The sequence below is a fragment of the Sceloporus occidentalis genome, unplaced genomic scaffold (genome assembly GCF_023333645.1).
Source record: "Sceloporus occidentalis isolate IW3139 unplaced genomic scaffold, rSceOcc1.0.p SCAF_232, whole genome shotgun sequence".
In the NCBI taxonomy this organism is placed as follows: Eukaryota; Metazoa; Chordata; class Lepidosauria; order Squamata; family Phrynosomatidae; genus Sceloporus; species Sceloporus occidentalis.
Genome location: NW_028317212.1, coordinates 219,772 through 247,131, shown reverse-complemented (window position 1 = coordinate 247,131; position 27,360 = coordinate 219,772). Strand labels below are relative to the sequence as shown.

Here is a 27,360-nt window from a genome sequence, read left to right as displayed (position 1 = left end):
CTTCATTCCTGCTATTGACCGAGCCATATTCCTAGAAAAAACCCTGCCCATCGGCATAACTCTTGCTGCGAAATTAAGCATCCCCAACAGGGACTGAAACTCCTTAACCTTTAACTTATTATAACCTAAAGCTGTCTTAATAAATAACCTTAATTTAATAATCTTATCCTCTGGCAACTTAAAACACATGTTATGGGTATCTATGACTATGCCTAAAAACTGCAACTGAGTAGTAGGGAAAACTGTTTTGTCCTTAGCCAATGGTACTCCAAATTCTTTCGTTAAATTCAAAAAAGCTTCCAGCATCCGAAAACAATCATCTGATCCTGCTTTTCCCATAAATAAAAAGTCATCTAAATAATGAACAATAGACACCAAACCTGAAACATCCCTCAACACCCACTCTAAAAAAGAAGAAAATGCCTCAAAATAAAAACATGAAACTGAACAGCCCATTGGCAAACACTTATCAAAATAAAATAAACTCCTAAATTGAAATCCCAACGACGGAAAACACTCCGGATGAATGGGCAAAAGCCGAAAAGCCGCCTCAATATCTACTTTAGCCATCAATGCGTCTTTACCCAAAGCTCTCACCCACCTAAGGGCGTCATCAAAAGATGAATAATGCACTGAAAATTCATCTTTTTCAATTTCATCATTCAATGAACCCCCAAAAGGGAAAGACAAATGATGGATCAAGCGAAATGATCCAGGCTCCTTTTTAGGCACCAAACCCAATGGGGACAATCGAAAACATTCAAATGGCGGTTCCCTAAAAGGTCCCGCTATCCTCCCCAACGCCAATTCTTTCTCAATCTTGGCTTGTGCCACCTCCTCATTAACTTGCACTGATTTTAAATTGTCAACCCAAACACAACCTTTCCTATCATAAATAGGAATCCTAAAACCTTCCAAGAAACCATTTCGTAATAGATCAGCCATCTGCTTGTTTGGGTACCGTTTTAAAAATGGAAGCAGACTTGCTAGCTTCACTGGCGTCACTGCTTTTAGACATATCTTTCCCGGTATTCTGCAAGTTCCTCCGAAAGCAACGAAAAGCAGGATGATTTCCAGCACAAACCGTACACTCATGCTTAAACTTACAAGTGTTGGGCCATTTACACTGGTTTTCATTGAATGCCCAACAAACACCTTTCTGTCTAGGCTGCATAGTTGCATTACCAATAGGCCTGAGAGTATTGCGATGTTTCTGGGGTAACATAATGCTGACCCACGATCCCACATCCTTCATTCCCCACTTTAAATTTTTATGAACTGACAATTTCTGTCTAAAGGTCTCATCATAATAAAACCAAGCGAGACCACCAAAGTTTTTATATGCTTCCAGCACAGTATCCAGATGCTGGAAAAGGCCCGTACAACTCTCACTATGTTTCTCACAATATACACTAGCTAGTATACAAAAAGATTGTAACCAGTTATTAAAAGACCGGACAACCGGTCTACGTCTTTCATCATCTTTGTCATGCTTAATAAGAAATTCTTTGCAAGCCGGTAGCAGTGACAATATGTCTAAATATTCGTTGTTCCAAATCTTTTCCTTAACTGTCTTATTTAAATGAAAACCAAGGGGTGAGACCTCACAGGACATTACCTCCTTCATACATGCCTCATTAACCACATTAGCACGTAAAACCCTACTATTATCAGAGACCCAGGCCTGAGCTGGACTAGTCTCCTGTACTTTCTTTAAAACATCCACTAAAGCAAACACAGCATCATTCAGAGTATTGACAGCTAAACTGGCACACTCACCATTAGCTGAATCAGCTCTGACCTCAGATGCCTGCTCTCTTCTTTCTTCAACAGGCAGCTGAGCCGATTTCGGATCAGCCTGCGTCAGCTGCCTGCCCCTTGAATCAAAATGATGGCTGCATCCCTCATCAGGATCATGCAGCGTCTTAACCTTCTTTAAGGACGGATTCTTCACCCGAGAAGCGGGTCTTTTCTTCTTCTGCCCGGCATCCTGAGATCTTCTTCCGGGTTTAACACATCTATCAGACGCGACAGAGACCCGGTCACCTGATGCCGCTCGCCTAGATGAAGCGCCCTCTAGCGGACAATTCACCGGTATATAAACCGCCTCCGGCTCCACTTCCGCATTCTCCTCCTCTTCTCCGGCACAGCAAGGATCAACTTGAAGATCCTCGGAAGATGACGCAGCAAGAAGATATCCTCGCAGCCACTCTTCGCCTTTCTCAGCTACCCGGACCTGAAGAATCTTCATCAGCTCGTCCATTTTCGACGCAACGCTTTGCCACTGCTCACCAGTCTCAAGGACAGTGCAGTATCGGCTAGGCGTCACGTCAGGTAAGTACAGAAACACCTCAGGGACTTCCTTATATAATTAGCATTCCCGCCCTTTAGCGCAGCGCGAGGCAAGCGCAGCCTATCCCAGCGCAGCGCGAGACCTTCCCTAGCCAGCACGAGACACCTAAAAAGGCGGCAAGCGCTAGCGCAAGCGCAATAACATTTTTAAGTTACATAACAATTTTTTTATTTTTTTTTTAATTTTTTTTTTAACGTGCTTAACCCTTTCTTTTATTAGGTAACTCATTACCTCAGTCCCCCCACCTTCATGCCACCCTGCCCTATGCGGTGCAGGCTTTATCATTTCTTTCCTAAACTGTAATGCTTTAAAAACGAAAAGAGCCGGATGGAAAGCCGTCTTGTTATTTCTTTTTTTTTTTCAATTCTCTGTTTATTGCACGTTTGGGAAAATAAACACAATACAGAGTGTCATATACAGAAATAACAAAGAACATCCAGTACGGTTGGACATATGTCAAAATAACGCATTACAGAGTGGTGGAGATACATGTAGAAACATAAACAGTGACATTATGGTAGACCAAAAGTATCCACATCGGCGCACAAGCAAAATACACAACGTGGTCAGAATAAAGCTCGTACCACTGGCAAAAGTAACATATCGCACAAGATACCGCAGCACCATTAAGAGACCTGGAGGGGAAAGGCGTAGGGCGACAGCCTCCCCAGACGGGTAGATACCAGTAACAATAACGCAACGTAAGACTGAAAGGTAGCAGTCGAGGAAGCAATGAAAGAATAAAACTCCCCCTCTGTACTGGTGGAGCGCATGTGAGATGAACAAATAACGGCACTTCACAGAGCACATGAGCTAAATAAAAACAAACAAACAAAACAACAAAACAGAGACATGGCCAAGTCAGGCTCTACAAAGGATCAAGCACGACCGTCCCATAGGCAGAAATGGGACAGATCGTGTTACAGGGTCACCGTACCCGAGGCTGGGTACCCCTGTTTGAGGGCTGAGGAATCCCTCATACGGATAGCACTCAGCTATCCACAGGTCAGTCAGACCACCATTCTGAGTAAAACCAGAGGAAGAACTCTTTATTGCACAACAAACCAAACTTATATAGATCCTTAACTCAATGAACACAAAACCCAGCCCCCAATCTCATCAGCCACATCCCATCACAAATCCCATCAGTATACAGGGGATGTATCAGGTGAGGGGATTACAGAATACAATGGGTTCCCCCACCTGTGTTATCCCCCCTGTAGTGCGGGGGCCGTCTGGGCAGACAGGGCTGTGCTGGCTGATTAAGAGCCCCAGCCAGATTATCGGATCGTCTCTTTGAAGGCTGGAGCTGCAGCCACATCAGTCTCTGGGCCGAATACACAATAAACCGGGTCATGGTATCACAAACTGAACACAAAAACGCTCCATGACCCGGCTAACTTAACATGAAAATAATAGCCTGTTAGCCTGACCCTGTGACATTTCTCCCCCTTGACCAACGGTCCGGCAGACCCAACGAGATCCACCCGGGTCGGTTGGAGGCTGTCCGAGATGACACAGTTCACACACCCAGGTCTGATTGTCGGGATAAGCCATCAGCGTTCCCATTCTGCTTACCCGGCCGGTATTGGACCTTAAAGTCATATGGCTGCAGGGCCAGGCTCCATCGCAACAGTCGCCCATTGTCCCCAGCTACACGATGGAGCCAAACTAGAGGATTGTGGTCCGTGAGCACGGTGAAGGAGCGTCCATAGAGATAGGGCTGAAATTTCTTGAGGGCCCAGACCAGAGCCAAACATTCTTTCTCCACGGCGGCATATGCGACCTCCCGGGGTAGTAGCTTACGACTGATGTAAGCTACGGGGTGCTCACGGCCATCGGACCCTACTTGACTTAGCACGGCTCCCAATCCAAAAGCAGAGGCATCTGTGTGTACAGAAAAGCGTTTAGAGGGATCAGGAGCAGCTAGGACAGGTGCGGTGACAAGTGCAGCTTTCAGGGTCTGGAATGCTGTTTCACACTCTGGAGACCACAGGACTTGCTTGGGGAGATTCTTTTTAGTCAAGTCCGTCAGGGGCTTTGCTATGGAGCTGTAATCGGCTACAAATTTCCGATAGTACCCGGCGGTGCCTAGGAAAGCTAACACCTGGGTCTTTGTACGTGGAGTCGGCCAGCGGACTACCGCCTCTATCTTAGCCGGCTCAGGGCGTTGCATCCCTCTGCCCACTCGGTGACCCAGGTATGGGGCCTCGGATACCCCTATCACACATTTGTCGGGTTTGAGGGTCAGTCCGCCTGCCTGTATACGGTCTAGTACGATGCCCAGATGAACCAGATGGTCCTCCCAGGTATCGCTATAGATTGCAATGTCATCCAGTTATGCACATGCATAGTCCTGGAGGCCGTCGAGGAGTCGATCTATCATCCGCTGGAAGGTTGCCGGAGCATTCTTCATCCCAAACGGCATGACCTTAAACCGGTACAAGCCGAAGGGAGTGATGAATGCCGACTTCAGAACCGTGTCCGAGTCCAGCGGAATTTGCCAATACCCCTTACAGAGATCTAAGGTAGTAAGGAAGTTCCCCCGGGCGATGCGGTCTAATAGCTCATCGACCCGGGGCATGGGGTAGGCGTCTGTCGTGGTCCGGTCATTGAGCTTCCGATAGTCCACACAGAAGCGGGTAGTCCCGTCCTTCTTAGGGACTAATACAACTGGAGATGCCCAGGGGCTCCTAGATGGCTGGATGACCCCCATGTCGAGCATCTCTCCTATCTCAGTCCGCATTTCTGCCCTGACTGCCTCTGGTACCCTATAGGCTGCCTGTCTAAGGGGTGAATGCCCTGGAGTCTCGACTCGGTGTACCGTGAGCGAGGTGCACCCTGGGAGTAGGGGGAACACGGTCCTATGCTGGTCCAGCATGGCTCTAACTTGCTCTTGCTGGGTGGCTTCCAGCTGCTCGGACACTTTTACTCCCTCTGGGCCTACAGGGGGTTCGCCCTGTCGTGGTAGTTCTGGGAGCGGTAGACTCTCTGGGTCGTCCGCGGCTGGGGCACATATGGCCGCTACATCCTCTAGTCTTTCCTGATACGCTTTCAACATGTTCACATGAAAGGTTCGTTGGATCCTTTCATCTGAACACTTGGCGACCAGGTACGTGGTGTTGCAGAGCCGCTTCACCACCAGATAAGGTCCCTTCCAGGCGGCCTGGAGCTTATCTGTTTTTTCTGGCTTCAAGACCAACACTTTCTGCCCTACCATCAGGGTACGGCTCCGAGCGGTACGGTCATACCAACCCTTCTGCCTACCCTGGGCTGATCGCAGACTCTCTGCCACCGAGGCAGTGAGCTCCGTCAACCGGTCCCTAAGCTTCAGGACGTACTCCAGTAGGGGGGTCCCTTCTTTTTCAGCCCCCTCCCAGTGATCCTTGACTAAATCTAAGGGTCCCCTTACACGTCTCCCAAAAAGTAATTCGAAGGGTGAGAACCCAGTAGACTCCTGGGGCACCTCCCGGTATGCAAACAGGAGGTGCGGCAGGAATTTCTCCCAGTCCCGGTATGTGACCGCAAATGTCCGGAGCATTTGTTTCAATGTCCCGTTAAAGCGTTCACATAGACCATTGGACTGGGGGTGGTAGGGGGCACTGCGCAGGGTTCGGATCCCACATAGATCCCAGACCTGCCGGGTGAGTTCTGCGCAGAACTGCGACCCATGATCCGAGAATACCTCTCGGGGTAGCCCTACTCTCGAAAATATACTCATCAGGGCATCAGCCACTGTGCGAGCGGTAACATTAGCGAGGGGAACGGCTTCAGGGTACCGAGTGGCAAAGTCTACTAGCGTCAGTATGTATCTTTTCCCAGAGGCACTTGGTCGGGGTAGGGGACCTACGATGTCTACCGCTACCCTACTGAAGGGCTCCCCAATGATAGGTAGGGGGTGTAGCGGGGCTTTGGGATGGTCTCCGCGCTTCCCGGCTCGCTGACATGCATCACAGGTACGCAGGTAGCGCACCACATCTGAGGTAAGACCTGGCCAGAAGAAATTGCGGGTTAGGCGGGTGATCGTGCGGTCTTTGCCAAGGTGGCCAGCCAGGGGTAGCTTACTCGTAGTAGTGTAGCCCGATATTTCTGGGGTACAACCAGCTGCCGTTTGGGCACCTTAGTCTCTTTCTGGCCCTCTGTGAGACGGTACATCAACCCCTGGCTCCATATGATTCGATCACCAGCCTGTCCCTCTGGCTCAGCCCCAGCTCTCTCCCGATACCTTGCCAGGGTAGGATCGGTAATAGACTCTGTGACGGAAGCCTCCATCACTGGGGCCACTGGAGAAGCCTGACTGCCAGCCTCCTCCCTATTGACTATGGGCCCTGGGTTTGTAGAGACTTCTGTGGCTACCCCCAGCAGTATCATCTCATCACTGGCTGAGGGGATTATCTCCGGCAGACAGCCAGGATCTGCCACCAGGGAGTGACCACCATTCTTTGATGTTTAATGTTGTATAAATCAGTCTCCCCCCTATTGTATTGTTAATCCCGTTACTGCCCCTGTTGTCTCTGAGAGGCAGATTAAGGGGGAGGTTTGTGTCCCAATATCTTGTTTTATGTTAATGTGTGTTTTGCTGGATATATCCAGCTCTGTGTGTCTAAAATAAATCAGTCTTCGTTTGGTTTTACCCTACACTGAGTCTCGGCTAGTGACTGGGGAACCGGGGAAAGTGTGTTGTCCCAGGCTAAGGGAGCACAAGACAGCGGAGGTAGTCGGTCGGACTAGCCAGCTCCGTGACATTGGTGGCAAGCGGTGGGATTTCTTCTTAGTCTGAGGGACACTTACTTTCTACCGGGATTGACCGACAGGACGGCAGACTTCGGTCGCCTTGACAAGGACATGGATGTGGTATCCGAATTCCAGGGACTGCTGCGGGTCATCCTCTCCTGCTACACCACTGCTTTGCCTACAGAACAATACCAGAACCTGAGGCAAGTGGTTCGACGGTCAGTATGGCAGAGGGCTGTTATACGCCGGGGTCGGTGTCTTCCAAGCTCCGAACAAAAGATTAGAGACCAGCGGGAACTACGGATGTCTTTCCTGGGACAGCAACCCCAGGAGCAATGGGTATCCGAATTGGACAAGCTGGTCCAACAGGAGGTAGAGCTGGAAGATCACTATAGGGCTCTGCAGTGGTATACAGAGCAAGCATATTGGGGAACTGCGAAAGATTGTTCTCCAGAGGGCTATGACTTTGGTGGCTCTGGATTATTATGGGATAGTCTTCAGGAGGATCCGGACTTCGGCAGTACAGCGGAGTGGCGGATTGAGGACATCCGGGATTTCAGGGAGTGGGACCTCCCAGATGCACTAGGACTTAAAAGTGATTTAGACTTTTTAATTACGCAGGAGTGGGAACTGGAGAAGGCGTATAAAAAACTGTTTGACCGCGTTCAACAGAATGCCCCGGTGTCCAGGGATTGTGTGGATTTTGTGGATGTGATTGAGTGGTCAGCTGAGGGTGTTGACCCAGGCGGGGTGGATGGGACTGCGGTCTCCACCCCTGAGTCAGAGGGATACTGGGCAGCTAATCCAGATCCGATACTGGAGCTGTGCGACTGTGCTCCACAACCAGATCCAGAGATTGTGGATCTAACTGATTTTACATCTGAGGATGTTAACCCAAGAGGGTTGGATAACACTGCAGTCTCCACACCGGGGGCCTCAGAATGCTGGGCAGTCTGCCGAGATCTCTTAGTCCCATCTGAAGAGCTGGCAACAGGGCAGAGCGCTGCTGGCTTCTGCCCCACATCTGCAATGACTACAGGGATCCAGGGAGATGTGGCAGCCAGCCCTTCTCCCCAGCGGCAGCTCACATGTCCGGGAGCGGAGGAACTTGTTTTTCCTCCCCAGCGGCAGTGGGAGGAACCGAGAGATGTGACAGCAGGTCCATCTTCCCAGCGGCAGGCCGACCCACAAGATTCCCTAACCCCAGCTGAAGTGCTGGCAACCAGGCAGAGCATCGCTGGCCTCTGCCCAGCACCTACCAAAGCTGCAGGAGTTCAGGGAGATACAGCGGCCGACCCGCCCCCCCAGCAGCAGAACCTAATTCCAGGACCGGATCAACCGGAACTCTCTCCTCAATGGCAACAGGAGCACCAGGGAGGGGATGCAGGCGGCATCACTCCCCAGCGGTACCCGGGAGATGGCGCAGCCGGCCCATCTCCCCAGCAGCAGCAGGAGCACCAATTTTGGGAGGGAATTAATGGGCCAAATAAACTGACTGACTACGGAGTCAACCCGTTTGGGGTCTCATCCTATGTCAGTCCAATTCGAAGGGGGGAGAATTGTGACGGAAGCCTCCATCACTGGGGCCACTGGAGAAGCCTGACTGCCAGCCTCCTCCCTATTGACTATGGGCCCTGGGTTTGTAGAGACTTCTGTGGCTACCCCCAGCAGTATCATCTCATCACTGGCTGAGGGGATTATCTCCGGCAGACAGCCAGGATCTGCCACCAGGGAGTGACCACCATTCTTTGATGTTTAATGTTGTATAAATCAGTCTCCCCCCTATTGTATTGTTAATCCCGTTACTGCCCCTGTTGTCTCTGAGAGGCAGATTAAGGGGGAGGTTTGTGTCCCAATATCTTGTTTTATGTTAATGTGTGTTTTGCTGGATATATCCAGCTCTGTGTGTCTAAAATAAATCAGTCTTCGTTTGGTTTTACCCTACACTGAGTCTCGGCTAGTGACTGGGGAACCGGGGAAAGTGTGTTGTCCCAGGCTAAGGGAGCACAAGACAGCGGAGGTAGTCGGTCGGACTAGCCAGCTCCGTGACAGACTCATGACGGAATTCAGCTGCATTAGCCCAAGGGCTGGTAGGGGTATAGGGAATTCCGTCAGGGCTACTTGGGGTGGGTAGGTCGGGGCTCTGGTTCCCGTCACCATCCTGCACATCTTCTGGGCTACGGTCAGGGGTATTGTCAGGGGCATGGTCAAGGTTTACCTGGGTCTCCTCCTCAAGTGACCTTCCTTCCCTCTGGCTCTGTTGGCGAGTTATCGCATTGCAGACCTCTGGTTTAAGGGTCTCGGTGTAGGCAGAGGTTAAGTGTCCCAGGTCGTTAGCCAGCAGCACCTCCGCTGGGAGTTCGGACATGAGTCCCACATCCACAGTACGTGTCCCAGTGCCCCAATCAAGTTGTACCCGGGCTGTGGGTATCCTATGGACATGTCCTCCGGCCACTCTGACTGCTACGGCTTTAGGTAGATAAGCAGACGAGGGGACAAGGCTGGGTTTTACCAGCGTAATGGTAGCCCCACTGTCACGGAGTCCTTGGGCATATTGGCCGTTGACCCAGACCTCTTGTCAGTGGTGAGCTCGGTTATCTCCTGCAGCAGCCCGGACCGGGTCTACCTCATGTAGTACACCAAAGTCCTCCTCATTGCCCAGACAGTACGCCGTTGGTGGGGCAGTCTGCCCCGGGATGGTTACAGTGGGTCGTGTAGCAGTAGGACAGGCAGTTTGTAGGTGTCCTACCTGCCCACATCGGAAGCAGGTCCTGCCCTCCAGACGCTGTAGCCGAGGTGGCAATCCTCGGGTCCCTTGACTTGGACTGCGGTAGGGCGGGCGTGCCCCCTGGGATGCATTATAGAGCGCCGGGCGAGCTGGGTATGTCGATGTAACCGTCATTGGTGGGTTCCGGGATGGATAGACAGGGCGAATCAGGTTGGCCTCTTCTGTTCATATCTATATGAGAAGGGCGCCGTGAGTCAAGATATTCATCCCCCAGAACCGCAGCTTCATCTACTGTGAGGGGTTTTCTGTCCCTTACCCATTCAGACACAGCTGGGGGCGCATACTTGTAGAATTGTTCCAGGAGGATGAGTTGGGTCACCTCCTCGACGGTGCTGGCATGGTGTCCTCGAATCCAGCCTTCAGCTGCCCGTCTCATGCGGTGGGTCCACTCTCCTAACGACTGCCCTTCGGATCTCCGCAGGCTGCGGAATTTCACCCTGTGTGCCTCTGGGGTGACTCCGAAGCGGGCCAATAACCGTTCCATGACCCTCCCATAGTCTTGGCAGTCCTCGGTGGGCATGGACTCAAATGCTGTCCTAGCCCGGCCTGTGAGTTTACTCACCAAGAGCGGCACCCATTTGTTCGGCTCCAATTGCAGGGTAAGGCACTGTCTCTCAAAGACCTCCAGGTACTGGTCTATCTCGTCCTCAGGGTCTCTGAAGGGCTGGATCGCCTGGTATGGTATTTTGGCTGTCTGTTCCCCTAGGCTGGGGGACACGGATCCTCTCTGGCTCTGCTCCCGGTGGCATAACTCAATGACTGCCGTCACTTGCTCCTGCGTTGCTCCTCCGGGGTACAGAGACAGATGCCACTGGATATTTTTCTGCAGAGTGCTCAGTCCGAGGCTCTCTTCCCGGGCATCTTGAGACTGATCCATTTCTCTTAGCTCCGCTATCAAGGTAGCCTTAGTCTTTCCACTGGTTGACCGACCCTGAGCTTCTAGTAGATCTTTCAGCGTCTCCCGTCTTAGGCTGTTGTAGATCCGCTCCATATATCTGCGGTCAGGGTCCCGGCTGATGGTTTGAACTTCACCCAAATTGTGGGATTCGTCCCACCGCTGCCAGCCATTTTACAGGGTCACTGTACCCGAGGCTGGGTACCCCTGTTTGAGGGCTGAGGAATCACCAGTCAGTCCCTCATACGGATAGCACTCAGCTATCCACAGGTCAGTCAGACCACCATTCTGAGTAAAACCAGAAGAAGAACTCTTTATTGCACAACAAACCAAACTTATATAGATCCTTAACTCAATGAACACAAAACCCAGCCCCCAATCTCATCAGCCACATCCCATCACAAATCCCATCAGTATACAGGGGATGTATCAGGTGAGGGGATTACAGAATACAATGGGTTCCCCCACCTGTGTTATCCCCCCTGTAGTGCGGGTGCCGTCTGGGCAGACAGGGCTGTGCTGGCTGATTAAGAGCCCCAGCCAGATTATCGGATCGTCTCTTTGAAGGCTGGAGCTGCAGCCACATCAGTCTCTGGGCCGAATACACAATAAACCGGGTCATGGTATCACAAACTGAACACAAAAACGCTCCATGACTCGGCTAATTTAACATGAAAATAATAGCCTGTTAGCCTGACCCTGTGACAGATCGCACAGGAGAAATAGTACCCGGCATGTACAATAAAACATAAAACAAAGAAAATATAACATAACAAAAACATGTCAGTCCCAGGGTCCAGGGAAAAGTCCCGATATTCAGTAGCAATCAATTACCCCGCACGAGAAAGCGTACAAGGGGAAATCCCCCGTTACATGTCGCGAGGGACTAGAAACATCGCCTTATAACGAAACAGGATCGGGGATCCTGTTCAAGTTCGCCACGTATGTACGCCAGTGGAACCATTTAAGCTCAATTTTATGCCCAGCACCCTTGGCGGACCAAACCAGAACCTCCATTTGGTACACAAATTCAACCTGATTGACCCATGCCATAAACGTTGGGGGACTAGCCGACTTCCAGTGTCGAGGGATGATAGCGTTAGCCGCGTTAATCAGATGGAATGTCAGAGAGTTATTATTGATAATAATATGATACCTAATAAAAGTGTTAGTTGTGATGTCTGATGAAGAGCATTTTAAAATGATGAAATTAATATATATATATAAAATACAAATAAATAAATAGATATATTTACTTTGGAAAGTTTCCTTGCCTTTTACAAGTATATGCCACTGTGCCCCCTGATATGCCTTATACCCCTATATGCCACTGTGCCCCCTAGTATGCCTTATACCCCCTATATGCCACTGTGTCCCCTGATATGCCTTATACTTCCTATATGCCACTGTACCCCTGATGTGCCTTATACCCCCCTGTATGGTACTGTGCCCCCCTGTATGCCACTGTGCCCCCTGATATGCCTTATACCCCCTATATGCCAATCTGCCCCCTGTTATGCCTTATATTCCCCTATATGCCACTCTTCCCGATATGTATTTTACCCCTGATATGCTTTATACTCCCTATATGCCACTGTGCCCCCTGATATGCCTTATACCCCTTATATGCCACTGTGCCCCCTGTTATGCCTCAATCCCCCTATATGCCACTCTGCCCCTGATATGTCTTATAACCCCTTATATGCCACTGTGCCCCTGATATGCCTTATACCCCCTATATGCCACTGTGTCCCCTGATATACCTTATACCCCCTATATGTCACTGTGGCCCCTGATAGGCCTTATATCCCCCTAAATGCCACTGTACCCATGATGTGTCTTATACCCCCTGTATGGTACTGTGCCCCCTGATATGCCTTATATCCCGCTATATGCCACTCTTCCCCTGATGTCTTTTACCCCCTATATTCCACTGTGCCCCTGATATGCTTTATACCCCCTATATGCCACTGTGCCCCCTGATATGCCTTATACCCCCTATATGCCACTGTGCCCCCTGAAATGCCTTATACCTCCAGACATGCCACATGCCCCGCTGGTGTGCAACTCTGATCCCCCCCCCACACTTGCCCACCGTGCTCCAAACTCCCTAGTGTCTAGTGGGTGAACATCTTTGCGATGCATGTAGATATACCTCTGCTGGTGGCCGGCAGTTTCACTGGAGCTTCAATGGCCGAGCACCGGAAGGTAATGTGACGGTCATAGAAGTCCCAGTGGAAGTGCCAGCAGCAGCAGAGGATGTCCACCGGCTGCCAAAAAGGAAAATCCAGGTCCCCTGTAGTGCTGCGGGGGGGATGCTCCTCTCTGGCAGTCGGTGGACGTCTGCGCGATGCACGTAGACAACGTCCGCTGCTGACGGTACTTCCGCCGGGGCTTTTATGGTGGAGCGCCAGCGTGACGTTACCTTCCAGAGCTCCATCATAGAAGCCCCAGCGGAAGGGATACACGTTATTTATAATATGTTATCGCAATGGCGGGGATTGGATACTCATATACCGGGCTGCATTAACTCACTTCCCATGGAAAGACACGTGACTGTACAACTTACAGGGGGTGGGAGGGGGCGCCCCGTGGCTTCCGTCTACCGCAGGCAGCCTGTCCATATACCTGTATGGATAAGGCAGCCACAGTCATTTAGTGGATACAGCCCTCATACTCCGGGGCACAGTCTGTAACATATGACATTGATGCGTGGAAAAAAAAAAAAGTGCTTTTTTCAATTTTTCATCAATTTTCATCAATTTTTAGAAAATTGTCCTGAAAAAAAAATATATATATGAAACTTGTGTGGGTTCACTAAATGGAAAAGAATTACAGCTAAACACGAGCTCTGCCAAAGTGTCAAAACATCCTCGGTCACGAAGGGTAACAAAAAAACAACAACCCCAGTCTGGTGTTTAAAGGGTTTATTGTCTTTTATTACAACAGGGTTTGTTCTTCTGTCCAAGTATCTTCAACATTGTATCTATTAACAAGTTACAAGTATTTCTATGAAGCCCTTACTTCTTAACACTGCAGAAAGTCTGTTTGGAACAAACCACTTCGTGTTAGGGGGGTGGAATACAACACTGTCATTTGTGAAAGCGGCAGCTGCATTGGCCCTGAGGATATTTGGAAGCAGGACAGAACACCCCTATGGTCTTTGCAGTGTGGTACAGCCTGCCCTGACTGTGATGTCATAGTGCTGTGACATCACAATGCTGTGATGTTCTGTAAAAGCGCATCCAGACACTCTGGTTGTTTCAGATTGTGAGCAGTAGCAGTACTGAGCATAACAGTTACCTGTCCACGACAGGCAGCGAAATCGCGATTTCTATTGACTTTAAAAAGACAAAATAGGCAGAGATTAAAAGGCCTTCATTCGTGTGCACGCAATAGCCGGCACATAGGTGCGAGTCTCTGCACCTGAACATCTTTGACTGACACCCGACAGGTACACGTTTCAGCCGTCATGGAGCGCGCTTGCTTCGGCACTCCTGGCCCTCGCACAAGCAGCAGAATAACATTCACGCTGTTTGTGTTTGGCTGGGCGCTCTTATGCGGCGGATCTCTACTTTCTGTCTATGGGTTCGCGACATGCCAGTCCGACAGCTGTATCGCCTACAAGGCGACGGGCCCGGTACTTGCCGGGTTAGGGCTGGCATTTGTAATGATGGCAGCGTTTACTGCCAAACGAGAGAGGAGAAGGAGGGAATTGGAAGGAGACCCGACGGATCCAGATAGCAGCTTCCTCTGCGGGAAAAGCCGGCAGTTTGTGCAGTTCGTAATACTCGGGATGCTGTTACTGGCTTGCGGGGTACTGATTAGTATCCCAGGACTTGTGTTTCCAGCCTGCAAGCCGGTATCCAACACAGACAAACCCCCTAAAGTCTGTGAAACTCCCTTACTGCAGACAATCGTAATCATACTAATCGTCTTGTGTTACTGCCTGGCTATCTGTCTGAGTAAAAACCGTCGGGACGGCGACTCTGAGGAGGACCCCGAAGCCTGCAGATATCAGCCGGTTCCAAGGATGGGTGACGAAGTCTTCACATTCCCGTCAGCCCTACCTCCACACTTTGCAGGAGGACATGATCGGCCAATGAGCAGGGACCCTCCTTCCTATGACAGCGTCCTGTTTGAAAGGGGCGACCGTGATTCCGGCGGAAGCGACGGGGAAAACGTACACACCGTTCCATGGCGAGGGGGCCCGAGAGTAGAATACATCAACGAGCCTCCCCCTTCAGAGCCACCTCCAAGATATGAGGACATATACCCTTCTCAGCCGGATCCTGAAGAGAGTTCATCATCATCATCGTATTACTCGTTTTCCCAATCATCGGAGTCGAGTGACTATGAGCTCGCACCAGGACCCTAAACGTGGAAAGTCTGAACTATCGGAGGGGTTTTTTTTCTAACATTTCGACTCAGTACAGAGTTTGAGCCGGAAGCGTCACCCAAAACATCACATCTGACAATATCCAGGTCTGCAGATAAAGGACTGAAATCAGACCGGGTTTTTTGTCAGTGCCGGCACCGTACATGACGCCTGTCGAAATGTTTTTTTCCCCCCCGTGAGACTTCCCCTTTAAATAACAGATAAATAAAATGACATCTTTTCATGGTTGCCCCTCAAACAGTATCTGTGTGCGTTTGTGTGCGTGTTGGATATACCGCGTGTACGAGGTCACATATTCGTATGGAATCTATAAGATAAATCTCTTACATGTGAAATTAATGTGTTATCTACGGCTTGGAGCCACCTCCAACGTATCAGACAGTTTCGGGTTGATACGAATGATCCTTGGGACCGCTAAGAATTGCCCTTGAGAAGTTGATCCCTCTTCCCCTCCCCCCCATGTAATTATGCTGCGGGGATCGTTCTCCCTGATTGTGTTCCCAAAAGTAGAAAAAAAGTGTTTTTTTCTCATTTCTTTCTTAAACTGTAATGCTTTAAAAACGAAAAGAAAAGAAAAAGAATCAGAATTGTAACAAATGTAACAGCCCCTTGAATGTAAATCTTCTCTCTTCTCTGTAACCAGAGCGATCCCCCCCCCCCCCCCCCCGAAGAAATCCACAGCGGAGCCGGATGGAAAGCCGTCTTGTTTTTTCTAACCAGACAGAAAAATCCTCGCCAATGTCTCATATTATTATTCATAATTATTATTTATATTCGATTATTTGATACAGTGCCATCATATACCGCAGCGCTGTATAATACACGTGAAGTAGAATCAGCTCTTTAGGCATCCCGATTCCTTTTACCAGAGATTAGTTACTGTAATGTTAGTAATATTATAAGTAATATATTATTGTTATTATTATTGTTATTATTTAAAATAATTTTATAACTAATTGTAATATTATTTATAATATTATAACAATAATACTATAACACTAATACTATACTACTATTAGTTATATTATTCTTATTTATAATACTTTTATAACCAGTAGTAATATAGTATTATTATTATTATTTATATTATAACTAATATTAATATAGTATTATCGTTATATTATAAGTAATAAGAATACAAATACTATATTACTATTATTAAAATAAGAATAATTAGAATAAGAATATAACTAATAGTAATATAATATTATTGTTATTTATAATAATATTATACCTAATATAGTATTAGTGTTATTATTATTATTATTTATAATATGATAAATAATAGTAATATAGTTTTATTGTTATAAAAATATAAATAATAATAACTATAACAATAATACCATATCACTATTGGTTATAAAAGTATTATAAATCCAAATAATAATAAGGTAACTAATAGTAATATAGTATTATTGTTATTATTTATAATATTATTATAAACTAATAGCAATATAGTCTTATTACTATAAGTTATAGTATTATTATAAATAGGTTAATATTATACCTAACATAGTATTATTGTTATTATTAATAATATGATAACTAATAGTAATATAGTATTATTGTTATTATTTATATTATACATAATATAGTATTATTGTTATTATTATTAATAATAATATATTAACTAATAGTAATATAGTATTATTGTTAGTATTTATAATAATATTATAACTAATACAAGTGTTAGTTGTTATGATGTCTGATGAAGAGCATTTTAAAATGAAGAAATAAATATATATAAAACACAAATAAATAAATAGATATATTTACTTGGGAAAGTTTCCTTACCTTTTTTGTTTTGGACATGCCAAGTTCCCCTATTTAATTTGGCCAGTCCCTCTTTGGTCCCCTATCCCTGCGCCCCTCTTGACTCCCCTGTAAAAGTCCATATGGAGTTTGGGTAAAAGAAAGTGATTTAGTGTAAAACACTGCAGCTTATTCACTAATTCCCAAGTTCAGCAGAATCCAAACTTGGGTGATTTGCGAGGGTTGGGGGTAGCTTAGGGAATTTACTGAAAGGCTGATATCAGGAAGGTTCGGACCAGGCTGGCATCCCAGTTCCTTTAGGAACAACCTGGCAAGGGTTGCAGTGGAGTGACTGTAATAGTCTGATTTAGTGCGGGCCCCTGCATTGGATGAGTTGGGCCCCTCAAACCCAAGATGACCAGTTTTATTCTGTTTGCCTCCGCAATGCCCGTCAGAGAGCGGGGTGTGCGCACAGTGCACTCTCCTCCGATACTTCCCAAATATTACACTAACATGGCCATTTTCTCCACCGTTTCTCAGCAAAGCTAAACCTGCCAGCGGTCAGCACCCAAATTTTTAACTAAAATTCAAAATTTTAAAATACTATAATTTTCTGCCATGTAATGTGTTTTTGCACCTTGAGAAGTTTGTGATTCCGGGGGGTATTTGCTTGGTGCATTTTGTATCTGGAAAAATCTACTCGAGGTCTTGAAAGTCTATGTAACTACAGTCTGTGATTGACGGTGAGGAAACGTTATGACGATGTTCTTAAGGTTCTATCGTGTAGTTAATGAGGTTTCTTCGATCTGCAATGAGCGATATCTTCACCTCCGTATATAACCCTGGCCTCTCTGCCTTCACAGGAATCGGTGCCGATGTCAACCCCGTTTTCCGCTACAGCAAGGATCAGCGTCCCACCACATTGCCCATCCAGCCTTTTGTGTTCCAGCATCACTTCAGCAAGCCCAAGACACGGCCTTTGCACAGCCACTTCACCGCCAGCCTGTCCCAGCTCTATGGCCTGTCCGGCAGCCGATCGTCCAGCCAAAACAATGTCTGCGACACACAGTCGTCGGCGCCGATGTCATTTTCTGGACCCAAGGAGGCAACCGGCAGCCATGCCAAGGTGATCAATGTACCAAGGAAGCTGTGCCTGGATGGGGTGAGCACCAGCGTCAAAGAAGATCAAAATAGGAAGCCGGCTCCTGATACGACTCGTCCGTCTCCTTTGGGCAGTTACTCTCCCATCAGGAACAATGCCATGTTTTTCCAGAGCATGGACTCTGGCTCTTCTAGTTCTCCTTCCCCAGAGAAAGCCAAGGAAACACAACCCCCCCGAAGCCAGTCTTGCCCCCTTTCTGCCAACCTCTTGCCCTTCAGAGCATCGCCTGCCAGAGGGACTACCCTCCCAGGGGCTGCCAAACCAACTCAGAAGTACGAAATTTCCCCAAACAAGGAGGTTCAGAGGTCGGTGGCAAAGCGAGAGCCGCTGAAGGAACCGAGCACACAAGTGTCCAAGCATGGACTTCCTCCAATTGCCTCCTTGCCTCTGCTGAACACAATCCTGCGCGAGAGCAGCCAGAACTTGCCTGCCAAGAGCGAAGAGCAAAACTCCAAACTGAGCTCTGAGAATATCGCTCTGTTACGGCCGGTTAATGGTATGAGTTACTTCACCATCATTATATAAATATCAATTTGCACCTCGAGAACAAAAAACACCAATTTTGCCTAATTTTTTTAAAATAGCTTTGGGTGGCTTTTAACATAGACCCCTAAGCCTCTTACATGGTACATTCTATGTGATTGTTTTAATTCTGAGTGACATACAGTATGACATCATTTTTATGGAATTGGTTTGGGATTAAAATCTCAAAGTGGACCAAAAAGACTCCCCCACACATACACACACAGTACTCAAGAACATGTTAAAATAATGGTGATATGCTTTGTTTTATTGTTATATTGGTTCACCAAAAAAACCTACAGTTACTTGAAAAAAATAATAATAATTAAAATAATAATAATAATAATTATTATTATTATCCAATATAGATAATAATAACAATAGTCTAAATACATAATTGTAATCTAGTAATAATAATTCTTCCTTTATTATTGTTATTATTAATAATATTATTATTAGTGATAGTAGTAGTAATACTACTACTATTACTACTACTAATAATCATCATCATGAAATTCATTGTATTGTATAATTTTTATTATTAGTATTAGTATTATTAGTAGTAGTAATACTACTAATATTGCTACTAATAATCATCATCATTACTACTACTACTAATCATCATCATCCTTAAATTCATTGTAATGTATAATTATTATTATTATTATTACTAGTAGTAGTAGTAATACTAGTACTATTACTGCTAATAATAATCATCATCATCGTAGAATTAAGTGTAATGTATTATTATCATTAGTAGTAGTAGTAATACTACTAATATTGCTACTAATAATCATCATTATTACTACTACTAATCATCATCCTTAAATTCATTGTAATGTATAATTATTATTATTATTACTACTAGTAGTAGTAATACTACTACTATTACTGCTAATAATCATCATCATCATCATAAAATTAAGTGTAATGTATTATTATCATTATTATTATTATTAGTAGTAGTAGTAGTAGTAATACTACTAATAATTATCATCATCATTATTACTACTACTAATCATCATCATCCTTAAATTCATTGTAATGTATAATTATTATTATTATTACTACTAGTAGTAGTAATACTACTACTATTACTGCTAATAATCATCATCATCATCATAAAATTAAGTGTAATGTATTATTATCATTATTATTAGTACTAATATTACTTCTACGAATATCACTACTACTACTAATAATAATCTTAATCATCACACAAATCATTGTAGTGTATTAATATTATTATTATTATGTCACTTGTACAGCCGAGTACTGAATGCCAGTATTTCTGTATGCGAGGTGGCGTGAAACAGTCTATGTTACCATTAAGATGAATCTGACTGTCTTAATCATCATCGATCCTCTCTTTGGACCCACATTGTTTCTAAATAGACAGCCAAGAAAAATGTGAATAGACCTGAATGGCGGATGGAGTTTACAATCCGGCTGTAAATCCGACACGTTTTAGCAATTACTCGCTCCGCTAACAGTCACGTCCCGCTGTACAGCTTCTATATCCTTATGGGCTGCATTCACTGCTTCACCTTCACGCCTCACTAACCTCTCTCACCTCTCTCTCTCTCCTCTCTCCGCTTCTCTCCTCTCTCGTTCGCTGGCCACCTTTTTTGGGGATGATCTAGCCAATCACCTGTCCCCCCAGGCTTTGAAATGGAGGGAGTATAGACGCAGGAACCCGCTGGGGCTGGAGCGCGTTCACGGGTTAGCCGGTCTGTCCGGCAGCTTGGACAGGAAGCAGGACTCCAAGATAACGCGCCGGGGTCATTTCTTCGACGGGCACAGCGGCAACAACCAACATGCGCGACTCAACGGTGCGAACGGCCTTCCTCCGCCTTATCCCTACGTATAGGCTCCGCGCGAGAGAATGAAATGTGAAAAATCATAAACATTCTACAGCGGCGTTAGCCTTGGGCCGATCATGGGACTAAAGCGTAATTGTGCAAAGTTTAGAAAATGGTCTTATCACCATAGCAACCAATTAAATCAATAGAAACATTTGCTTTAGTGTTAAGTCTACATCTGAAACCCTCCAAAAAACCTTTTATTCGCAATAACTAAATACATGTTCCCCGGTTGGGGCGAAGCTGACAGCGCCAACAGCTGGTTAGAGGGGGGCGAAGCTCCATAACTACTTTATGCCCCGGGGGTAACAGACAAGGCAGAGCTCGCTGCATGCGTTTAGAGGATATTTTGAGCTTCACATTCTCTTAAGGCTTATGTCTCCCTGTATGAACCCCAAGGACATTTGTGATACTTTTAGCAGACCTGTATTCACGTAAACTGATAAAACCTCAGAGGTCCCCTCTTCAGATGTAAACTGTAAGGATCCGCGTATCCAAAATAAAGCAGCCGTAAAACTATAATCTCCAGAACTACCAGAACAGATTGAGAGAAATCTCAATTATTGTTTAAGGGGTGGCTGGATTAACTACAATTCCCATGATCCTGCCCAAACCAACAAAAAAGCCCTGTGACCAGTCAGAGATTATGGTTGGATCTAACTGGAATCATATATTTAAGGGGTTAAACACAGTGTCTCCTCTTATATCCAGAAACTATTATGTTTACCTTTCATTCCTTTCACCAGGGAAGCCATCAGCGCTCAGCTCCAGCGACTTCTTCCAGGACTACTTCTCTCTGACGGAGCGGCCCCCGGCTGAGTTCTGCCTCTCCCCGGACGGGAGCGCCGAGTCGGTGTCCATCGATCTCGTACAGAAGAGAGGTCAGAAACGCGGTGCTTTGTGAATAAACCGGATGCGGCCCTCGCGGAGTCCGGTCATCCGGTGGTAAACATCTTCTCTTCCTCCTCAGGGCTGGTGAAAGCTGTCAATGTTGCCGTCGACCTGATCGTTGCCCACTTTGGAACAAGCAGAGACCCTGGGGTGAAGGTATGACCCATTCACGCTGATAAGCAGGGCCGGTCTTAGGGGTCTGCGGCCGCGCAGGGCGCCATGGCAACAGGGGCGCCTGTCCGGGACTTACATTAAAACATTGGGTTTTTTTAAAACTTTATTTAACATCCTTCACGTTAAATAAAGTTTTACAAAAAAACCCCCGATGCTTTGATTTAAGTCCCGGGCAGGCGCCCCTGTTGCCATGGCGCCCTGTGCGGCCGCAGACCCCTAAGGCAAGCCCTGTGCACACTAACATTCCCACACACAGGGCCGGCATTAGGGGTGAGAAAGCCGGCTCTGCTGATAAGTATTGCTTGTACCCTGATACCCCTCTAAAAGGAGTTGTGGCCAGAGGGTGACGTGCGAATCGTGCCCTTTGAACTTTACTTCTTGAAGATTATGGAGGAGACCAGGATTGATATGTAGACTTTCAACCCGATGGGACCCTCAAATTCAACGCTTTTAGCCATTTCCCTGGTTTTTGGGGTAAGAGACAACTTGAGTGATAAAACCCCAGTAAGTGTTAGGAGTGAAGCAATTGGGATTTTTTTTTTTTTATTGAATATGGGGCTGTGTTTTGATTTGGTTTACAGATAATTATTCTTTTTTTTATGTCCAACAAAAAAAATCTATATTTTTTGCATTATTTAGTTAATATTTTCCAGCTCTGATGTCCACCAAAAATCCACTTCATGTAAATATTTCCATTTGTTTCCCATAATCCCTCAGTGCAGATAGAGTCGCAGCACCTGGGAGACTCTTCCGGGCTGGGGAGGACTAAAACTAGAGACAAACATTGGCCCAGCGTTTTCCCCGTGCACCCCGTTCTGTGGGAATGCCCTTCCATCTCTATGATGTAAGCGCCAGAGCTTCCTGCGAGAGCATTTATTTATAGAAAATGTCAAAAAGTACACTTTTGGAGAGAACTAGAGGAGACGAAGGTTCTCTTGCAACCTGCGGCCTTTTAACAGCTCAGGGTTACCCGAGTACCGTAGAGGCAGCCCGTCCCCCCTTACGTTGGCTGCCGCCATCTAGTCGACGGTTGGTATAGCTGTGGCTCCCGTACTATCATTCTTGCTCTCGTTTGCCAGGCCAAGCTGGGAAATAGCTCAGTGAGCCCCAACATCGGACACCTGGTCCTGAAATACCTGTGTCCAGCGGTCAAGGACATTCTGTGTGATGGGCTGAAGCCTTGGGTCCTCGATGTCATCATCGGCCAGAGGAGGAACGTGCCCTGGACGGTAGTGGAGGCGTCAACGCAACTGGGTATGAACTGGGAATGCTGGATGAATCTTACATACATGTGTACATACGTGTGCTTCTCACTGCGAGTTTGACATGTAATCTTGGATGTTCATCCCCAAGGTCCTTCCACCAAACTCCTGCACAGCTTGTGCTGTAGAGTGAACCAGTACTCCGAGTTATCCAACCACACCCTGAGATTCAACGCCTTCATCTTTGGTCTTCTCAAGTAAGCACCTGGTTTAAAAGTCCAAGATTCATTAAAAGTAAAGTTATATAAGCTGTCAGGACCTCAGAGGTCTCTTTTTCAGATGGAATCAAGGCGTCTGAGGTCCTATAAGCTTAAGTTTGAGCGCAGAAACCCATCAGGGTTGATTGTACCGGGAAACCCCTCTCTATTACATCGGTGACAGAGCTTTTCTCTCTCTCTTTCAGTATCAGGTCACTCGAGTTCTGGTTTAATCATCTGCATAACCATGAAGGTAAGTGCCACGGAATGCCACGAAAGGCATATAATGGTGTTATAGAGTCATGGAATAGTCTCCCAGCAGAGCTGGTACGATCTAACACAGGAGAACAATCCATGGACTCCTTCAATAGGGAATAGGGATATTCCGTGTTTAGAAGCAGCAGGGAATTATCGGGTTTATAAGTTAAATTGTATCAATCACTGGATTACATAAGAAAGATATCGACAGGTTACAAACTCACACAAAAGACGCTGCCCGAGACGGACAATTCCCGTTGTTTGCTGTCTTTGTTCTTTTTTTTTATTCTGTGTTTTTCCTTCCCGCAGATATTATCTGGGCTCACTACGAGCCGGTGGGTTTCTTGTCTGTGTCCCATGGGGTCTGTCAGCCTCTGTTCGAGGAGCTCTTGCTTCTTCTGCAGCCTCTGTCCCTTCTACCCTTTGACCTGGACCTCCTGTTCGAGCACCACCTGATCCAGATGAGCCGAGAACAGCAGCAGAAGAAAGAAATGTTACGGGTGAAACAGGACCTGATGCAGTCGGTTCACTCCACCATACAGCTGATGAGAAGCCGGGATGAGGATGGCCAGGGCACCCCGGAGAAGGGGAGCGCGCCGAGGGAAGCCTCAGATGTTCTGGGAGCCGAGAGACCAACGGGGGAAGGGGCCGCAGCTGCGGAGAATGAGGAAGACCACAAGAAGGACAATAACGTTGAGGTGAAGAAAGACAGACAGGCGGGATGGTGGTACCAGCTCATGCAGAGCTCGCAGGTCTACATAGAGGGCTCGACGGATTCAGCCAGGTTTACTCGCCAGGAGCGGAGAAGGTTGGGAAGCGTCGGGACACCCAAGAAAGCCCCACCACCCCGGGAAGGAGTGGTGGAAGGGGCAGAAGCCTGTCCCAGCCCGGAAGCAGCAGATGGGGAAAGGCTCAGTAAGAAGGAGGTGGCCGGTGACGGGCAGAAGGACGAGAAACGCTCATGGATGGGAAGTCCTCCAGAGTCGGTGCTCAATGAGCTGAAGGACGGAAAGGAGAAGGAGAATGGAAGCCCACGAAGAAAGCCTGGGGTTCCAAGTGTGGAAGCCGACGCAAAAGAGGACACAAGGCAGGCGCAGAGCAGCCCGGCCAGGAAATGGGGCCACTTATTTGGGTCCCGGAGACAACCGAGAGAAAGCAAACCGGCCAACAGGTGAGAGGGAGAGGATAGGTGCGCAAACTCCGAATATTATGCAGACTAGGACTGTGTTCCACCTGTGGTTAATACATTGAGAGCGAATGATGTAATCCAATTAAGCAATAAATATACATATATACATGTACAGCATGCGAGCAGCCATCTTGTATTATCTTTAAAGCAATTACACTGATTAACGAACAGAAAACACAAGCGATAGATGATTTTAATTGTTGAATTTAGTTATGATAAAGGCATTGCCGATGGCTGTTCCCTCCTCGCTTCCCGTTCCTTTTTGGCTGCTCTCGCAGATGCGTTTTAAATGTTTTATAAGCCCACGCTTGTGATTTTGCTTTAGGCTGCCCTCCGGCTGGCTGAGCCTTGATAAATCTGTCCTTCACGTGGTGGCTCAGACGGTGAGCGCAGGGATCTGGGGAGAAGCCGCTCCAGAGGCTGAAGAGGTCCGAGCCCAAGAAGGAGCGACGTCAGAGTCACCGTGTTCCCAGAGTCCTCGGTAAGCAGCCCGGCTCCCGGCAGAGAAGCTTCCCCCGCCATCTTTACTTTACATAGTACAAGGGTACTATGGCTGCCATGATCCTCTACAACACGCGGGTGCAGGGGTTGGCTTTGTGCCATCCAGTCAATGGCTGACGGGTCGTCGATGGGTGATTTTAACCAGAACTCGCACTCTGTATGGTTTTGCTGAGCTCGTTCCTCGTGGATTGATGCTCAGTGAGTAGATAATTAGGTAATTAGTCGTATTATGGCTCTTAGGACTAGTTACCGTTTACTTTGTGCATTACGTTACTTCTGACGAAATCCATAATCTATGCATTCCCTACAGTGTAACAGATCGCAAGCTCTTTAGACGGAAGCTTTGTTACGTGGGACGCTTGTATCCTTATTTCAAGGTGCCCTGCATGGTACATTTTCTGCAACCTCCCCTCTCTCTTTAGAGTCAGGCTGATCAATCTGTTTTATTTCCTAGAATCAGAGCTTTTGCCACCTGCTTGCCAAAATACCTCAGCTGGGGGTCACCGCGGGTAGACGGTTCCTTGTCCCGCAATCTGGACTTTTTCAATAGCCTTTAATTTTCACTTAAGGTTTTTAGCCGCTGTGCTAATGAAGCATGTGCCATATGGGTCCATAATTATTAAATAAACGAGGCGGTGACGTCATTACGTTACATTTATTTATACAGCCCCAGGAGATTCCATCAGCCACCTCTGTGCTCCACACACCATCTCCATTGTCCCAACAGCCCGATTTCCTTTCTGAAGGCTTTAGGTATCAGCAAAAATCTCTTATTTTATTGCCTTTGACACAAAGTATCAGAAAAGTTACAAGAGACGCACTCCACGTGATTTAAAAGTATCCCTTCCCATTAAGTGTAGACCTCTGCCTGTCTCTCATGACCGTTGTCGTTCCAAAACCATCGATAAGATGAACGTTCTTCTCTCTCTCTCTCTCCTTCCAGACAAGTTCAGCCTCTACGTCCTCACGCCGAGCAGAGACATCTGGATTTTGCCTACCACTCGCACTCGGAGCAGCTTCGGTGCGGCCCCGGCAGCCGGAATAGGCTGATGCCCCTGAAATACGTTCCTCACCCTCACCAAGCGGACACTTAGCGAGGCGCGATAGAGGTGTGAGAGACGTACGAAGACAGGGTCTGTTGTGACAGCGGCACGAAGGACACGCCAGGTTCTTTCTGGATCTTCAGCAGAGCTTCTAACCATTCGCGCAACAAGGATCATTGCCCACTGACACACGTGGGGTAACATAGCATTCATACAGTATTCTTTCTCCCCGCGCCCGGTCCGACGTGCACGTGTGCTAGCCGTGATATTGACGTGAGCTGTGCATGCAGACAACCTAAAAGAAATCCTGTGGCTCTCCCCAATCCTTCATACTTTGGGACTCCTAGCGTATGTCCGGACATTCTTGACCTGCCTCTTTAGAGATTCCCCGGTCCTTTCCCCTGTGTCTAGCACTTAACCAATCAGCACTTCAGAGGCTATCCAGAATTATTTTAGGCTAGTTTACGCTACATTATAGGAATGCACAAAAAAAACAACAATTCATTTGCCCAAAGAACTTACAATTCAACTCTTGCTTACTTGAACCACTGGGAACGGTGATATGTATATATATATACAGTATATATATATTTTGTTTTTTTTAAGCAGCACCTTATATGTGCTTTTGGCGTGAAGTTTTATTGCATCGGAGGGGTATCCACTCCTCACTCCGGGGGGCTGATGCACTTGCGAAGACGATAGGCTTCTTCTATCGTAATGACAAAGCTTTGTGGCGTCGCAGAAACAATTCTCGTAAACCTCTGGGGGGATTTCGGATGGCGGGCGCTTTTTAGTGATCAGGTTTCCGTCTTTGAATGCGGTCAGAAGGAAGAGACGCTTTCTGCCGCAGAAGATCCAGATGGACCTTTCGATGACTCTTGTTGGACCTTCTATACTGAGTGAAATAATTGGGTTGGAGAGAAGGATGATGAAGGTAAATGAAAATATTGGGTGACGTAACAAGTGGTCTTTACCAGGGCCGCGGTTCCACGCGGGGTATTTAGGGCCCGGTCCTGGTGATGTTTGGGTGGTAAGAGAATGGAGTGATGGAAAATAGTTTGAGGAGCCTTTGATCGAGATGAAAGGTGCTTGTTGGAGTTCATGAACAGTTAGAAGTGATTTAGTTGGCCATAAGCACGAATAGTTAGCTGCCCAGAGCTGGGTGGCAAGAGCCACTTCGCTGAGCCTGTCCAAGCCTAATGCAAGGGCATTTTGGGGTCAGGGGGTGACCGGAGCTCCAGTTTGGGAGAGGAAGACTTTATTATCTGTATATCTGTACGAGGGTCCAGCTGAGAGTCAATTATATTTAAAACTAACCAGGAAATGTGACCGTTGGGAATCAGGCAATGCGCCGGCTGGCGGTCTGGGACCCGGGATT

The 27,360-nt window shown here is 47.1% G+C and overlaps 2 protein-coding genes across 2 annotated transcripts; both read left to right on the top strand.

The window, feature by feature from the left end:
- The first annotated feature begins 14,242 nt into the window (after positions 1-14,242).
- On the top strand, positions 14,243-15,148 carry LOC149276634 (transmembrane protein 171-like). The gene has a single exon (XM_089503415.1). The coding sequence runs from the start codon at positions 14,243-14,245 to the stop codon at positions 15,146-15,148; it is 906 nt and encodes a 301-aa protein (XP_089359541.1).
- Positions 15,149-17,732: 2,584 nt separating this feature from the next.
- Positions 17,733-26,033, top strand: LOC149276633 (AP-4 complex accessory subunit RUSC2-like). The gene is made up of 10 exons (XM_089503414.1): positions 17,733-18,579; positions 20,249-20,446; positions 21,214-21,348; positions 21,438-21,514; positions 22,612-22,786; positions 22,886-22,991; positions 23,198-23,244; positions 23,559-24,420; positions 24,764-24,919; positions 25,883-26,033. Exons 1-10 carry the CDS (start codon positions 17,733-17,735, stop codon positions 26,031-26,033), a joined length of 2,754 nt encoding a protein of 917 aa, XP_089359540.1.
- The last annotated feature ends 1,327 nt before the right edge of the window (positions 26,034-27,360 follow it).